The sequence below is a fragment of the Acanthisitta chloris genome, unplaced genomic scaffold (assembly GCF_000695815.1).
Source record: "Acanthisitta chloris isolate BGI_N310 unplaced genomic scaffold, ASM69581v1 scaffold22448, whole genome shotgun sequence".
In the NCBI taxonomy this organism is placed as follows: Eukaryota; Metazoa; Chordata; class Aves; order Passeriformes; family Acanthisittidae; genus Acanthisitta; species Acanthisitta chloris.
Window position 1 is genome coordinate 13,346 of NW_008685683.1, and position 17,775 is coordinate 31,120.

General features: G+C 46.4%; 1 protein-coding gene across 1 annotated transcript; it reads right to left on the reverse strand.

Annotated features, from left to right (window-relative positions):
* Positions 1-1,516: 1,516 nt before the first annotated feature.
* Positions 1,517-17,316, reverse strand: RIMS4 (regulating synaptic membrane exocytosis 4). The gene is made up of 5 exons (XM_009079871.1): positions 17,180-17,316; positions 4,669-4,781; positions 3,942-4,043; positions 3,551-3,690; positions 1,517-1,735 (listed from the first exon to the last, which is right to left on the reverse strand). The coding sequence occupies exons 1-5, from the start codon at positions 17,254-17,256 to the stop codon at positions 1,517-1,519; spliced, it is 651 nt and encodes a 216-aa protein (XP_009078119.1). The 5' UTR covers positions 17,257-17,316.
* Between the last annotated feature and the right edge of the window lie 459 nt (positions 17,317-17,775).

The following is a 17,775-nucleotide window of genomic DNA, read 5'->3' on the forward strand; positions in this document are numbered from 1 at the left end:
CATTCCTACACATCACATGGGACCTTCTCTTTTAAATCACAAAGTAAAACATCTCCAAAAGCTTCTCCTGGGACAGCAGTCATCAAATCCTCATTAGGAACAAAGACACAACCTAGCCAAAACAGAGCGATCAACAGAAAATCTTTGGAGATTCTCTGTGATTTTGGATAACAAGTGTTTAATTGTCTGAAGGATCTAGTGCACTTCCTCCAGCACTTGGCTGCTGGCAGCAGCTGCCTCAGCTCAGCAGCCCAGAGCATGTGCTTCACTGGCTGGATCTACAAGACTTGTTTGCAGCTAGAGTTGCCCTTTAATGAACAGAATAGACATGCTGTGACCAGATTCCTCACCCACTACCTCTCCACACTTTGTGGATCCTATCTCCTCTTGCAGGACACTTGACAATGTCTGTGTACTACAGAGACTGCCTGAAGCACCTCTCTCTCCACAAGGAAGGTTATGTGCTCTCCAGCACCTTCTTGTCAGATGACAAGCTGAGGTTTCTTTCTTCTTCACCCTCCAGAAACCTCAATCTCCTCTCCTATGGCAGAATAAAACAGTCCCATTTCAGGTCAGTCCACAGCACAACAGGAAGGGCACATCTCCAGCAGATATGTACCAGTACAAAGGAGATGGAGGAAAAGCAGAAGATAGAAGACATCATGACTGAAGGATGCACAGCAACAAGTAAGGGAGTCATTAAATTGCAGAACGTTGTATCTGACAATACAAAACATCTCAAGCTGCAAGTCTGATGTTCAGCTCCCACTTCTAGTGGAAAAATTGTAGTTAATTAGCCTGCTAAACTCGAACTCTGTTTAAACTGTCTGGTCTAAGTAGGCGCTACTTGTTCTCCCACCAAGTATGCTTCATCAGCAGTGTTAGACACGTAATGCAGTAAAGACACTTGCTGGTAATTTGGCACAGTTTGAAAACACAGCAACGACAGTGTTACAGCTAACATGACTCAGTGACAGGGAACTGATTCTAAAGAAAGAGTTGCAGGTTTCTTTCTTTTGCTTCCTTTCAAAAAGAAAGACCTTATAAAAAAACCTAATGCTTCTTCTTAAACTTTCTGCCTCTACTCTTTTTAGGCCAGACATCGCCCTCTGAATTTTTCAGGTACTTCCTCATGAAAGAATCCATATCAGAAATTTCTAAGACACAGGTAAGAAAACTTCCTTCTTTACTCCCCCCAAATTCTTTCAAACGCTGCAACTTTCCAGGGTTAATATAGATCTGAAACAAGGGTCCAAGAATGACAGCGAGAGAAGTGAAACAAGAGGTGTATGTCTAATTTGACAACTAGGACTCATGCCCCACGGCACCTCCTCCTCGGACGGAGAGAGCACAGTGCCCTCCCCCTCGTCTTCTGTCTAAGGTCACTGGTTTATCCTCCTCTTCCAGCTCCACAAGAACTGATTTGAACATGCATTGCGCTTGAGGTCAGAGTTCCAGCAAACAAAACCTTGACAGCATGTTTAAAAAACAAAAGCAGTTCCCCCTTCCTTACTCACTAAGACCTGTCACAGCAGGGTCCCACTGTGCTCTCCAGGGAAAGCTGTGAGGACTGACGCAGGAGTGGGCCTGTAGTGGGATCTACCATCGAGGAAGTTGGGAAGAGCTTGTACCAGCCGATTGCTAAAGTTGACAAATCCAGTTCTTCCAGGAGGACCCTGGCGACTCCCATGAAGTGCTTGCGTTCCATGCGTCCATAGTTCCCCCAGACTATCACCTTGGGAACAAGAAGGGGGAGCACAGTTAATCCTCCAACTTGCACACTTGCTTGGGATACACAAATCTGACAATCCTTCTTTCTACTCATCCAGCTTCCCAGAGCTTTACTACAGCCTGAGGAGAGCAGAAAGATTTACTCTACCAACAGGTGATGTGAAGCTCTGGTTGATGATCTAACCAAACATGGGTGAGACACCATCATGCTGTTCTAATTGCTGGGCAGGGACAGCACCTGCACAAAGCATCCCTGGAGCTGCAGTCCAATACCTGCAGGCAAAACCTGGTCCCGGCACACAATGGGCCTTGGACACACCAAAAGGTGGCTTGGGGAAAGGGCAGGAAGAGCTCCTGATCTGGAAAAATAAACCAACAAAAAAAAGGTGGGCGACAGTTTGGGTCAAAAAGCCAACAGATTGAGCATGTTTTAACTTTGCACTTGCAGCTCAAGGGCAGATGGAGACGAGGCACAGCCACTCACCTGGAGAAAGGGCAGGAGCTGAGCACTGGCAAACAGGACCAGTGATGCAAGGGGCACATATGGAGTGGCATGCAGGGGGAGCAGAACAGACGGCCAAGACGGCTTGCAGGCACAGAGGAAGGGCTAATGAAAGAGCTGGCAGGTGAGCAGGGAAAGCTGAATCACACTTACGACATGATGGAGACCAGTGGGTGGAACAACAGATGCAGTGAGGGTCATGGGCTTAGGCATGCTGGAGGTCTGCACGTGGCCAAGTGGCCCTATGTGGCTCAAGACAAAGGTGACGACTGACTCCAGAGTGAGTCCGTGTTCTGAAGAGGAGAGGATGAGTAGGATGGGTTATGACAATGGCTAGTGATCTCTGGCTAATCCTGACAGCTTCTTTCCGTAGGTTCCAAATAACCACAACATTAGTATTTTCTGTACAATGAGGTAGGAAAGGCAACGAATGTCAATTAAAAGACAAAAATTCACACTCAAGGCCAGCAGGAGATGGAAGCCACTGCACAAAGTTGGTTTGGTGGCACAGTCACCAGCAGAGAGACAAGTTCCTCATTCTTCTTGGAATATGTGCCTTTCATGGCACCAAGGCAGCAGGTAAGGAAACCCACACAAGGCAAGGGCAGACCAAGCCAGGTCCCACCCCATTTCAGTCAAAAATGTGCAGTCTCATTGCATCGGGGAAAATACTTCTAGCCAAAGTAAATGAGGAAGAGGTCACTAATGAACAGGGTCCAGCAGGTTAGCTGCAATCCATATGTCAGTGGAGGTAAACAATAGAAACTCATGGATTAATTACATCAATATTATCAATGGACTTTAGCCAGGCTTTATGGGATGGAAATGATTTAGATATGAATTAACAATGTAAATAACTCTTTGCTCTGGAAACAGATCCAAAGTTGAAAACACAAGTATGGCAGAAAATGCATGGCAGTAACAGAAAAGAAGTAGAAAAGGAGAGGATATGTGACTGAGTGATGGCAAAGCAGTGCTCTGAATGTGTATGGACACAGAAGAAACCTATGCTGCAAGATTGTTTAGCACATATAGGTACCATCCATCTCCTAACTGGGTGGAAAAAAAGAATTAATAAAACAAAAATCAACCTTTTCTTGGTAGGCACTCATGGTACCTGGTTGGGGGTCAAATAACAATCAATTTCAGTATGAAAAAACATTTTCCTTTCCATTTGTTATGTTCAGATCAAGTGCATCTGTTCCAATGAAAACACTGCTTTTCTCATCTATGTTGGGTATCCAGATCCCTTGCCAGATTTAATACCTTCCATAAGAGGTGGAAGAGACAGACAGACCTGAGACTTGCTCATCTTACCTGTAATACTTTGCCCTGGGGGCTCTCAGCAAACAGTAACACCTGATTGTACAAAGGGTCTAATGATTTGCGAGCCACTTTTGTCTTCTTTTTCGCAATGCACACGCCATTCTCGAGAAGGTAAGCTTTGATGTAAGCAGCTGGAAAACATAAATATGGTCAGATATGGAAAATATCTTCATGCTCACTTCAGAAAAGACAGAGTGCCATGGCTTGGGTATTTCTAAAGAAGGCATTTACAGCAGGGAGAAGATTTGCTCAGCCAGCCTTATTTTCAGTACTGCACAGACACTGCTTAGTCCTGCAGAAGCCAAGTGGGATTACAATTTTTCCTATTCACAAGCATGGCAGGAGGCTCAGGGAATTACTTTGGGAGATCAAAGCATACTACCTGGCAGTGTTTTGGAGCCTGGTTTTGGTGTCAGTCCTCGAGCCTGAATGATATCCACTTCTAGCTGCCCATTTCGCTCTTGCAAGCCAATTTCCACGTCCCCTAGACCGAAATAAAATGGATAGAAGACTTTCAAAACAGTAACTCCATGGGCTACAAAAATGTTGAAAAACCAATCTCCACGTCCCACTTCCTACAAGCTGCAACAAACTGTATGTGCCTGATCAACTCCTGTGTTACTCTGGAGCAGCTCCACAGCGATTCGAGCCCACATTTTGAAAGACAAACTTGCCTGCCAACCCTCTAGCATGGCTGGGGTGGCTCAGTCTCCTACCCTTTGTGGCAGTGAGCCTCTCATCTCTCCCAAACAGAAGCACCTAGGATTGCAGGCTACTTTGGAAAATGCAATTATGATGGACCAGAAGAAAATCTTTACAGAGAAAGAAAACCACCAAAATGCACAAGATGCATTTTTTGGATTTTAGCTGCATTTTACTTAGTCTGTGCCCTTCAGAGCTGAGGTAGGAAAGCACAAAGCTGCTCTTCTCCTACTAATGCCACATTTGCTGCAGTCAGCAAAACCTTTTGGCCAAACTCACTCGATTTAACAGAGAAATGGAGCAGCACAGTGGGAGATCAGCAGACGCTGGACACATTATTAGGTGACTTGTAAGAGAGGTCTGTTCAAGTTTAAATTAAAGCCACCCAACACCTTTGTGTTCCTTACCCATCGAGGTGGTGGCCAAGGTCTGACGCCCAACAAACTGTGCAGGGCCCATGCTCCCCAGAAAATCACTAAACTGCCCAGCAGATGCCAGATGGACTCCACTGAAATTCAAGCTGCAAAACAAAATGAGTTTGGCAAGTGGTTAATTTGCATTTTAAAACAATCCAGTAACTACAGAACCAGATTTACTATATCTTTGAAATGAATTACATCCACAAAAGCCTTTTTCCATTGCAAAACTCACTGATTTCCAGGCAGTTTAATTACATGGAATCAATTTTAAATCTCTTTTCCCATACAAAAAAAAAACCCAGTAGCTGTCAACAGTTGGTTAATACTTGTTTAACTATAACCAATTATCTCTAAGGACAATCTCTGACATCTCAGGCTCATATGCAGCCTGTCACCTCTTCCAAGTAGCAGATTCCTAGAACAGCTTATAGGGTCTCTCTTGGTAGACACCCCTTCCCAATCCTCATTTCTGGGGAGGGAATAATGCATCTAGAGCAGTAGTTAGAAGTGAGATGAGGAGGGTGAGCATCAATCCCCCTGGGACTCAATTCCCTATCATATACACAGAGAGCAATACATCTCCTTTTTGACCAGAGAGTCCCATTTCCTACTGCTCAACACCAGAAGCATCCATCACATCCACTCTGTGGCTTTCATACCTGCTTCCATCACCACAGTCACAAAGAGCACCTGAAGGCTGGTGCAAGGCTAAAGGCACAGTGTCCTCAAACATCAGCAGTGCCTCTGCCACAGTAACTGCAGCAGAACAAAAGTTGTTGGGGGAAAAGAGCCTCCAAATCTAGTCACCAGGCACCTGTGGCTGATCTGCAGTGTAGCTACAGGTGCTGGTCACTGCACTTGGACAGGTGTGAAGCAACACAAAAGGATCAAAGCCTGTGGCACACTGATGCAAACCAAGATTTACCCAGTTGTACCCTGATTTATGCAGCTGTTTCAGAGGTTGTAGAAAAACTTGCTGCAAATGGTAAGGAGGAGGCTCGAGGCCAGCATTCAACACCTACATCTGTCCTGCATGCATGTGCCAAAGCATGACACAGCTGCTGAAGCACACATCAGGAGCTGTGCTGGGGTACCCACGCTGCCGCGCCGGGTGCTGCACTCTGCCTCCAGGGAAGCTGCTGTGAGCCAAAGTCAGGCACAATTACCAACCTCCTCCACTCTTCCAAACATCTTTGGAGGGGGCAATTATCCACGTAATGACACAGCTCCCTGCCTCCCCAAACTCATTTCTCAGAGAGGATGCTGTGAGGAGGCTGCACGTTGGGCACAAGTGACAGCAGTGAGGAGCTCTGCCTGTGGGGTGGGCTGGGGACCGCAGGCTCTCACACAGCTGAGTCAGCCACAAAGCCTTGTTGATGCCCCCCCTGCAAGGCAGTTACATTTAAAAGACATTAAAAAAAAAATTCTTTTCAAACCTCATTCAACCAGCAGTGTGTTAATTTCAGGTTAGAATTTCAGCTCTCATTACCTATTTGCAGACCTGGTCTCAGCCCCATGGGTGTATTTATTTAATCTGACAAGGAAGGAGGAAGGTAGCACACACACCTCAGCATCACGCTGTGTATGGGACTGAAAAGGACGTGTCACTAGCACATGTCCTTGTGACAGGTTCACAGGGTGGCTCAGCTCCCTGTGATGGGGGCCCTGCATTAGATGACCTGACTTTTCCATGGAGCACTGCACCTCCCCTGCACGCTGACCTGGCTCTTTGAGAAACCTGGTTATCTCTGCTATACAGGGAGCTGCTGAGCCATCAGCATGGCAAAGCCTGCCCTTGAGCTCTTTACGAATGTCACCTTTGTGAAAATGGATGAGGGAGGAAGGTGTGTTAGCATCCTGGTAGACAGGCTTGGGAGGAGCTCTGCGTGGATGGATTTTCTCCATTTCAGTGTTTTTTCACCCTGAATCCACTGTTTGCACAAACACTCCAGGTGGTATTTTGAAATACAACAGAATGGTTGGCATTAATTGCAGAGAAGGCTTAAGATTTTTCTCTGTTTTCTGCGTCGCCAAATCCTCAGCAGCACAAGGTGCATCCCCAGTTCATCCCAGGGGCAGAAGGCCACACTCTGCTCCCTGTGGGTACACAACTCCTGCCTCACCACCACCTGGCACGTGCTGGTCCCACCAGGGCAGCCCTCTGCAGGGAGCAGTGCCCTGAGCACAGGACCAGGACAAAGGTGCTGGATTTGTGGTCAGGCTGCCAATGATGGACTGTGCACAGAGAGAGACATCCCCAGGGCCAGTAAATCTGCAGGGACATGGGATGGGGGAGGCAGGGGAAGAGGGAGCCCGGAGCCAGACAGGATTCATCAGGCTCATGATTTGCCCATAGAAGGAGGGAAGAAGTGAGTCATGGTGCACACGAGGACCAGCGAGACTCCATGAGCCTGCTGGCTCAGGCGTTTTGAGCTGCACACAGAGAGTCAAAAAAGGATGAAAAGTAGTGCTTAGAGAACTCAAAATAGTTCAAGAAAAAAAGAGGCCTGACAGAGAAAGACATAAGATTCAACAGGAGATGAATGGACCATCAGCCAGAAGGTAAATGTTTTCTTTATTCTCCTCAACTCATGGAAGATAAATGGGCCAAACTCGGGTCTCACTCCTGCCCCAGGGAGTGTGTGACCTGAACGAGCACGTAAATAACAAGCTGGCAAGACAACTCATAACTGTTCAGGGAAATGTTCACTGCTGTGCTCAGAACAGATGCTTGGGCTAATTAACAAGATGCTGAGGACTAGGACAGAGGCGGGGAAGCCCAGGATTGAGTGAAGCTGAGGGCTGTGATAGCACAAATCACACTCACAACCAGGTCTTGGAACAATTCCTCTCTGGGGTAAAGTCCAGCCATGTTACTACAGTGGGGACACAAAGCTAGAAGACCACGCACAGAAACTCCACATGCTGCAGGACAGCAAAGAAGATAAACCTCTCTGGCCCCTGAATACTCAAAACAATTCACAAAACCTGTCATGGAAAACCATTTCCTCTTACCTGCTGGGGGAAAATCATGTCAAAGACTGATGCCAAGTATTTGTCTGCCCTTTATACATGCGTGGAGAGAAGCCACCTGTGCCCTCACACATCTGCTCACCCTCCTCTGGTCCGGTGGAAGGTGTCCCTGCCCATGGCAGCAGGGCTGGGACTAGGTCTCTTCCAACCCAAGCCATTCTGTAAGGTTATGAACACTGCTAGCAAAGGCTCTGCCCAGCAGCTGGGGCTGCCCAGGAGAAAGACAAAGAACCTGGTAATGGAGCAGCTGATGCTGCAGCCTATATCAATGATAGAGAGGAAAACAGCAGGAGAGCCTTAAGGACACTGTTAAAAAGCACAAGAGCTGTTTGTCTAAATGCAAATCAATGGCAGCTGGAAGCGTTTAAAGCAAAACAAAGGTTGGTGTTACCTCCACATGGATTCAGAAGTTAGAGGGCTCCGGATGACCTTGAAACGATGAACACTCCTCAGTGCACACCACTGCCAGAGGGCAGGACATGCTGCAGGGACACCAGGGCTGGGCCACAAGCACAGACCCTTGATGGAGAGCAGCTGAGCTGCTGCTTGAATGAAGCTGCTGCTGCTTTGTAACTCTGAGGCTGATCCCATGAGGAATGACAAAACCCACTTAGAAACACAGGCCAATGTCAAGGCTTGGGCAGTCTGGATAACAGCCCTAGTTAATAGGTTTACTAGCACAATATAAAACTCAGTGTTAGGTTAGACACTTAATGTTCCCTGCTGTTGTTGTATTTGACTGGGAAGGGAAGACATAGTGAACCAATTCTTGCATAGCTTGTGCTATTAGCTGGTGGGACTGGCTGCCACATTGCACAGAGGCTGACCTTTTGCAGTGCAGCTTTATTAGACATTAGAAGCAACAGCTCTAAATCAGGCTCTTGGCTTTGACCAATTCCTGGACATATATGTGGGTATTGCCAATAACCCTGGAATGGAAACAATTTCTGTCTGGAAAAATCATAAGCTACCTCCAAGAAAGCCATTGCTTCTCCCTTGAGATGAGAGGGAAGGGGAAAATAAAACTGCAGAAACTTAGTATGAATGTGAATTAAAAACAGCAGGAACCATTTAGCTGCATTGACTAAATTTAGGATGCTCCAATCCAGCTCAGTGAGCTCTGTCTGTCAAGTGCTCAGAAAGAAGCTGAGATGCTAAGGTGAGGGGGATGAGTACAGCAAGATTGGTGGGAGAGACCTTCCCCATTCACTCACTTGCTTTTCCTGCAGCTAAAGCAGGGAGGAAGAGTGCTCCAGGGATCACTGTGACATCTTTCAGCTCTTTAAATGCAGCCTTCGTGCTCCCAAGAGCCCTCCTCTGCCACATGCTGCATGCTCAGCAGACTTTTCCTGCCTGACCTCTGAAGAAACTGAGCTGTTCTGACCTGCCCTTGATTCAGCAACCAGTTTTACAGCTGAAGCACCACACACTGGATGTGCTGGCAGGGAGACATCCTCCTGAAGGGATCTGCCACAGGTGACTGGTGGCTCCACCTTGGGTGCCAGCCAACAGATATGTTGCACACACACTGGAGAGATCCTGGAAAGTCCTTCCCCTCCCATCACCTCTCCCTTAAGGGGAGAAATTGCTACAACCTGGTTATCACTGATATGAGTTGTTTTCTGTTTTATTGCACTCTAAAGAGAAATGCTAAATACAGCCAGAGGAATAAAGAGGGAGCGTTTTGCAGCTGACTTGCAAATAGCAGCTGTCACAGCCAGCAGGGACCTGGGGACCAGGGAGGTGGCAGGACCATCTCGTGCTGCAAACAGCTGCACACAGAGAAGATTAACAGGTGAGACTTGTCAGCCTTTTGTCTAAAGGGCACAAATCCTCCACTGAGCGAGGGCAGCACAGCCCTTGAACAGCAAAGAGAAATTAATTACATCTTCTCTGGCCCTTTGCGTTCACTAATCATGATTCACAGGCTTTGTTTTGCCACAGCCAAATGAGAATGATTTTAACGAAGTTAAAGATTATGGGTTTGCTGTGGAATTGGCTATAAGTTGAATGCAACTCTGTTATAAACCAGAAGGCACAGGGAGAGCACAGGGAAGTCAATGATGCCTCCAGGGTGTCAAGGACAAATGAAGGACATTTTGCCGGAGGATGCTCAGATCATGTCCCTCGGCTGTAGTTAAGGAGGCAGAGCAGGGACAACACTCTGGATACTACCAATCCTGGGATCTCTGAGCCCAGCAACACAGCAGAAACCTGCACAAACATTAACACTGTTGGCACAGGTACAAACTCCCCCCAAGGCTTAGCACCCCATTTCAGCCACATGGATAAAATAGCCGTTTCTAAGCCCGAGCCTGGCACAGCAGCCAGGCAGCACAGCCACCTCCCCGGCAGGCTGCAGGGACACAGGGACAGTGGCTGTCGCTGCAGCCGTGCGGACACCCACGAGAGGGAGACAAGACCCCGCAGTCAGCGCCGGCAGCTCCCAAGGTTCGCACGCGGTGCTCATGCAGAGCAGGTACCAACACCATCCCGACTTTATGACAAAGACGATAGCATAAAACACTTCTGTCTTTTGTGACACGTTTATACGCAGTATAAAACTGCCTGTTCACTGGATCTTAGTGTGTTCAGACTGCGGCTGAGATTGCCTAGACCTTCTTCTTTTAATCACAGCATTCCTTGTCCTGATTGTTTAGGAAATCTGTGCAGCAGTCGCTGAAGACTGTGCTCCTGCACTGCATGCTGTAGGTCAGGGCGTAGGAAATCTGTCCTCTGTAGTGTAATTTAAGAGTGGCTTGAAGGCTCTTTGCCAGTTACTTGCTTCTCTGCTCTTTCAAGGTAGCAGCATTTCCTGACCTACCCCTTGTAAGGATTCGTGTCCTTCCTCTCTGCATGCAAAGCATCATGCAGTCTCTTCCTTCACGGCACAGTGGCTGCTCGTTATATATGACTGGGTGGAGAACCAGTTTTTCAGAGCTGGTTGTAAACTGATCAGGATTTGAATGCCTAAATGGACAATGCTGATTTCTGTGCAAAATACCATAAAGAAAATGCAGAGCAGCTGTGCTGATCCCTCTTCACACAGTGTATGTGGCTCTGCTCAGCCCCTTCCCACCCCTGCCCGCTGGTAGCTGCACATTAGCATGCAGAGTGTGCAACAGCACAGACACATTTAGGGAAAATGTATCATTAATTTCTTTTCCTGTCCGTGCGGAGTTTGTCTGACCTCTTTTCTAAATCTATTTTTAAATTGCTTCTGGGACTCTCTATGCCAGGTATCCCATTATGCTATTGCAAATGTCTGCGGAATCAGCTTGTCAAAACCTTGTAAAACTCGCAGGAAATATGGTAAGATGCATCCACAGGTCAGCTAGTCCACACCCAGGTCCCACAGTCAGAGCAGCCTTATTTTCATCATCCATGACAGCCACTTGTCTAACCTTTTCTTAAAATCCTTCCCTGAGACTTTATTCCTGTGCTTTGCTTGACTCTTTCCTTCCGAATCCTTTTCTCTTCACATGTCAGTCCTGAACGCCATTTGTAAGTTATCAGTTCGGAAAACAGTCCACATAGTCCCTCCCTTTCTTTTCCTCTTGATAATGTAACTTTTTTATTCTGCCTTACAAGACTTTGGGACTGGTCTTGATTTTACCAGTTTGCAACGGCCACACCCTGACTGCTGCATCTGTGCAGAAGAAATGCAGAGGGAGGCATTCATCTGCTCCCTTTTGTCCAGGAGCTCTACCAAGAGCAGAAGATAATTTTGCGTCCCCCCCTCGGACCAAATCCCCATTCCTGCCTCTCTAGTCCACAAGTTGCACACCTTGACTCCTGCAGAGCTGCACTGCTGTGGGTTTAGCCAGGTTGGGGTGGTGGTGAAGTCAGACAGCTTCAGCACAGCCACCTCCAGGTACAGCCAGACAATAACTATTCGCAGGAGATAACATTTTGTCTTGTTCTTTACATGGATTCATTTACATTATCCACACAACTACCTATTTGCCATCATCACGTCTCCAGAAGCAATACATCCTTAAAGAGGTGCTCCACTGTGTCTAGTTCGTACATGGGATGTGACTGGGTTCAGGGTTTAGAAATTACTGTATCTTCTAAAAGACATTTTTTTGTCCTCTTATGGGACAAAGTTGCAATTAATAAGCAAGTTGCCTAAACACAGCCATGCACCTGAATGGTTTGGACTTGCACAGCTGAACTAACAGATTTGCTCTACACCTACATCTAACAGAGCTAAATTCTCCAGCTCTGTTGTTAAAAACCAGGGACACCAACACATTCCTTCAGCCAGAAGAAATGGGGAGGGGGAAGCCTCCTTTGAGACTGATAACATATTTGACAGTGATTTTATTTGAGCATTAAAAAAATCCCATCAGAACTCCAATTTCAGGGAGCAGTAATGTCCTGTGTAACAATCACACTCATCCATATTGCATGTTAACGTCTTTTAAATCGCATCTTACACACGGAGGCCAAGCAGAGATCCATCACCTAAGGAGGAAGGCAGAACTTGTTAACTTAATGTCCATTGCCCCTATCTGTAAAATATTCATGGTGCACATGAGGAATTATTAATGGAATATGCATCTGACTACATTGCCAGGGGACTGGGCACGCAGAGTCGATGTGGATGCTGCAGGAGCCTTGATTTTGGCCGGGAATGTTTTCCATGAGCATCTATCCCCGCAGGACCCAAACCCACGCTAACCCCACTGACTGCACCTCTCTCCTCTGCCAGGCAATATCTCTGTCTCTGCCTCTCAACAAGCTTCTTTTCTGGCCACTCCACTTTCTGTAACATTTTTAGCACTGTGACGTGCTGTCTTATGTGCTGTAACACATTGTACTCCGCTCGTGTATCCGATTCCTTCTGCTGTATGAATTCTGCCACCAAAACGCTGCTATAAAAACTATGCAGTGAATTCTGTACAAAGAACTCCCCCATTCCCTTCTCCACCTTGCCAGGCTAGCTCCATTTTTAGCAATCACTAGTCATCTCAGACTCACTGAATAAAAGATAGCTACCTGTCTTCAGAGAGCAACTCTGTCTGTTCCCAAGAGCTTGCTGAAGTTGGGATTCACTGGATTTACTGCTGTAACTACAGCTCTCAAGGTCATATCCTTTCTGAGCAGCGCTGGTCAAGCTTTACTAGCACAAAAGGATGTGCTGTTGCTGAACAGGCTGATAAATTTCTCAGAGTATCACAGAAACAATCTCCATGTCTTTTGTGGCTCCAGCTTGAAAGGCCTTGATTTTGTATAGCTTGAACTGTATTAACAACACATTTCATTACATTTTTTTAAAGGACTTGGAAAGAAGAAAAGCCCTCAACATCATTTTCTGTAAAAGAGTCTAGAAGTCCCCTGGCTTTGGGTGTGAAAAAAAGAAACTCAGTGAATAGCTGCAACATGAATTTCCTGAACGGTGCATTCGCCAATCAAATCTTATGGTAATTCCTGAACGACCATGGATAATTTTTGGTGTAGGAAAGTGAAGCTTTATGTGGCTCTGTGATCAGAAGCCAGGCCAATATCTTCTCCAGCTTCCTTGTATTTAGTGCTCCACAGTGAAGCAGAGAAGGACAGGCAGCTCTCCCAGCCCAAGTCCCAGCGTTGGCTCACATATACAAGAGAACTGGTACGAGCTGTAGCCTGCACAAACAGCACGAGCCAGAATGCAGCCAAGAGGCACAACATGCCTGTGCTGCTGGCACAGATGCTAGGCTGTGTCCTGCCTCCTGCCCTCATCACCACGAGGCCTTCAGGCAGGGCTCAGGCTGGTGCTGCCCTCGTCACGGAAAAGAGAGATGATGATATGCTTCCTTGCTGGACAGGCACACTCATCTCAGATAATACGAGAACAATCCTTTAAGTCTTTGCTAGTCACCACCCGCTGTGCTTTTTCTAAGGTAAAAAAGTCACCTGAGCTCTCCATAACTTAATCATCTCAGCAGTGGCCAGCAAGAACAAAAACGCTATGAGTACCACTGACTAGGCACTATAGCAGCTAGCAGGGTTGTGTTCCAGGTCCACTTCTGCCTATCTGCTCCATTTTCAGGAGGAAAAGTGGTTGGCAGGAACAAGTTACACACAAGTCCAGAATCTACTGCTATCTGAATGCTGCACATGGTCTCGTGCAGCTGCAGCAAAGCCCAGCCAAAACAAGATGTAGAACGTGTGAGAGCCAGGATGGAGCTGAGATCTCTGCTGAATCTCAGGGGGTTGTTTGTGAGTTATTCCTATATTCGGAATTGTATCCTTGCAGTAATCTTGGTGTCCTGAAACTACCCGATAGGCACTTGCTGCAGTGGGTGACTGTCCTCTCAAGGAGATTTTTGAGTATATGCATAGAAGAAAATACTCACTGCTGTAAAGATTTGTAACCAGTGCTAAGATAGGTCTGGATGAATTATGAATGGAAACATCTGTGTGTGTGAAAACATAACCAACCTGTCAGCAAAAGCACAACCAACCTGTCAGCAGCAAACCTGTCCTCCAAAGACAGAAGAACAAGGTTAAAGAGCACATCACTTCCGTAGCCTGTCTGAGGGCAGACTGGCGCCATAAAGATCCCCCAAGCAAGGGAACAAAAAGGTGGCAGTGCTGCTCGAGATGTACAGAGATCAAAGAGAGCAAGACTCCAAGGTAAAAGATCACTCCAAAATAGCAGGTAAGCCCTAGAAAGCATAAAAAACCCCGGTCCAACAGTCAGTCTGTTGTGAAGAACAACTCAGCAGACACAGCGAGGGCTTGACAGATGGTGTTCCTGGTCCTCCCTGCAGCACCTGGATGCACAAGGCATGGTGCCTGCATGGAGTGGGGAGAGCACAAGTGAGTGAAAACCTGGAAGTGGGAATGACTGAAAACAGTTTTGTTCAGAATAAACATCAATTATCCTGCCTACAAGTCCCACACTGAGTTTTATTACATTAATTTCCTACACTAGTACACAACTGTTGTACAATATCAAACCAGGGTAAGAAGGTTGGAAGACTTTTTATCTGGCAAAAATGTAGATGAAGCAGTGTGTTGACACTGTCAGCACTTACTGGTATGTTGTATGAGTTCATATTCCAGAAGATTCATCTTTTAGCTCAACTAATCTTCAATACACTTCATCTTCAGGTAAAACTCCATAGGGAATATTTTGTTGAAGGATGGCCTAGCATATCTGAGAGGTGTACTCCTGCATAATTAGCCTCTCCATTAAAAAAAACCAACTGGATTCATGCACTCTGGTGTTCACATGGAATCAGCATTGCTCAAAATCACCTTTGGAAGTTGTCCTTTTAGTCCTTATATTGAAAAGGGTTATAAAAACATACAGAAGTTGAGAAACAAGCGTCTTGGCAGATGAGGTTTGAATCTGTCTTCTTCCTGGTGCAAACACACCAAAGGGACACAGGGGTGGGGAGAACTAGGGCAGCCTGGCCTTGCTGAAAATCAGGGTTTTGACAGTCATTGGTGAAAACTGTCTCTGACCTGGGAGTATCTGCATCAGTCACCAAACCAGCTTTTATTAGAAAGCAAATAAACTTGCCACAGCTAACAAAGATATATGGATCTTCATTTTGCCTTCCTGGGAAGACAAGTACAGCAAAGGACAGAGGTCAAGAGAAATCTGATTCAGGGGAACACATTTCTGCTCCTCAAAGCTATTCCCCAAACAATGTCATTCTTTGCCACAGGAAAAGAAAGCAGAGAAACTTCCCTCCCACCATGTTTCAAGAGAATTGAGTCCTCTTAGCTCTTTGTACTCTCAGCCCTGTTTGCTTATCAGTTGTGGCTCAGACAGATAGCTGCAATTCCCATCGGCTTTCCAGAAGAGATTAATTATCCCACCTAGGAACAAAGCATCCAGGAACCACTTAATCACATTTTTCAGAGAAGTAAGAGAAGAAACCATCCTATCCCTGGCAGAGGCACCGGCAAGGATGTTCGGGCAGCATTCGAGGTTGGAATACCTCATGTTAGACTTGTTCTAATAAAGACATTTGGATTGCAAGACAGGGTTTGCCTTTCTCTGTCGAGCTGATAGTTACATGCTGCCTGCCTTCAGGGTGAAACAGCACTTGTATGGGTGCAATATTTTGTTGGCAGGAATACTCTCTCTCCAGGAAAGCCCAATCAAAGCAGTGAATGCAATGACAGGACACAGACCACTCAGGGAATTACACCTCTGCCCAGGAGGGTAAGCTATGTAAATATAAAAAGGAAAGAATTCTGCTCTGCATGAAAGCAGGTTCTTGCCCCACACTGCCAAGGGACTGAACTTAATCACTAATCCTCTGCATCTAGTAGCGAGGCAGAACTCCAAGCTACAGGACTGTGCTGGTGTAGCAGGAATATTTCCCTGGAGACAGCAGCTCACAGCAGAGATAAGGTACATCACAGCTTTGGAGTGACAAGATTGCTATCGCAGCCTGTGCCTCATTACTATTTTGAACCTTCAGCACAGATCTATGATGCCTTTCCAGGATTAGCCTACTTCTAAAGCTAAAGAAAGTCTCTCTTAATTTACAGCCTATTACTTATTTAACACCAGAATCACAGTAATTGAGAATGCCTTTGGACTATCCCAGCATTTTAGCTGTACAGTGCACTTGGAATATCACACAGGACTAGAGAGAATGTACAGAGCTATGCCAAGTGTGGAACTTGGCTTGAACAGAGCACATTGAGGGATACAAACATTTTGTCTCATACCTAGAAGCACAGAATCTGATGGTATATGTTCCCTTCTTCTTTAAATACTGTGGGGTTTTTGCTTCCAAAGATTCCCATGAATGGTCATCTTAATAAAATTATTTGAATCTCCATATATGGCTTCAAGTAATGAAAACATAAAAACCAGAACTGGAGACAAGTCAGGTCCCAAAGTTCTGGCCTAAAGATCCCCTGCTTTGCATTCTGGTATAAAGCCTAAATGCAACAAAGTGTGTTGTAACTTCTCTCCGGGTCAAAAATCTTTTCTGAGACACATTCTTTTAGGATACTGTAACTAGGATGAAACAAAAGGAAGTTTGTTACTAAAGTATACACAGGCTTCTAAATATGCATTGTGATATCAGAATTTTGCTACTTGCAGCCTTTTCATCACCTTGACACTTTCCCCTGCCCCAAACCAAAAGGCTATTTTGGAACAGGGAAAATGGACTATTGTGCAACATTAAAAACTTCTGGCTTATAATTTATGACCAGTAATGAGCCATGGCTATTCACCCTTAATTATTCCTCTAAAGCCAAAGCAGTTAAAAGTAATGGGTATCTGCTTCAGCTCAGAATAATGAGGACACTAAAAAAAAGTATCTAAACAGCTAAAGTATGTGCCAGCTATGCAGAGAGATCTGCTCTAATTGAATGGGCAGTGCACCTGCAGCATAGGCAAGTCAGGAGAGCACGTCATCCATCATGCTGGAGGAAAATTAATAGGTATAAGGACAGCACATCCCACGAATGATTGCACAGCTCCCTTTTGATGACTTACTTTCCCTCTGATCCATAGCTGTTCATGCTGTCCTCGATGGACTCGTGGCTGGCCTGGCGGACGGTCCGGCTGGGCATTTCCACAGCCAGCCCAGTCTCTGTGCTCCTCTGGATGGCTCCTTTCAGTCTCCGACCATCACCATCTAGGAACACAAGGGCAGAAAAGGCAGTCAGCCTCTATTCCCAGAGCCCTTTGCAATGACAGAGCCAAGGAGAAGGAGAGCAGGTCTTTCAGAAGACCAGCCTGGCGTCTGGCAGCCAGGCAGTACTTTGCTGTCACGCAGCCCTGCTCCATCAGCAGCTCCCAGTCAGCTCTGGAACAGACCCAGTGCTCCAGCAAGCCAGGGCCCAGCAGATACTCAAACCACACACACCACACTACCTACTGCAGCTATTTGTACCAATTAATTACCCATTGAGCACAGGTGCAGGCAGGCACACCAGCTGGAGCTACCCAGTCTGGGAACACAACAGCAGTTACCACAGGTACAGCTGAGGTGTACAGCCTGACTGTGCCCCAAACCATTTCCCAAATCTCATGTTGCTGCCTCAGGTCGTGCAGAGCAGCAAAGAGCTGCAGGTCCCGGTGGGTATCAA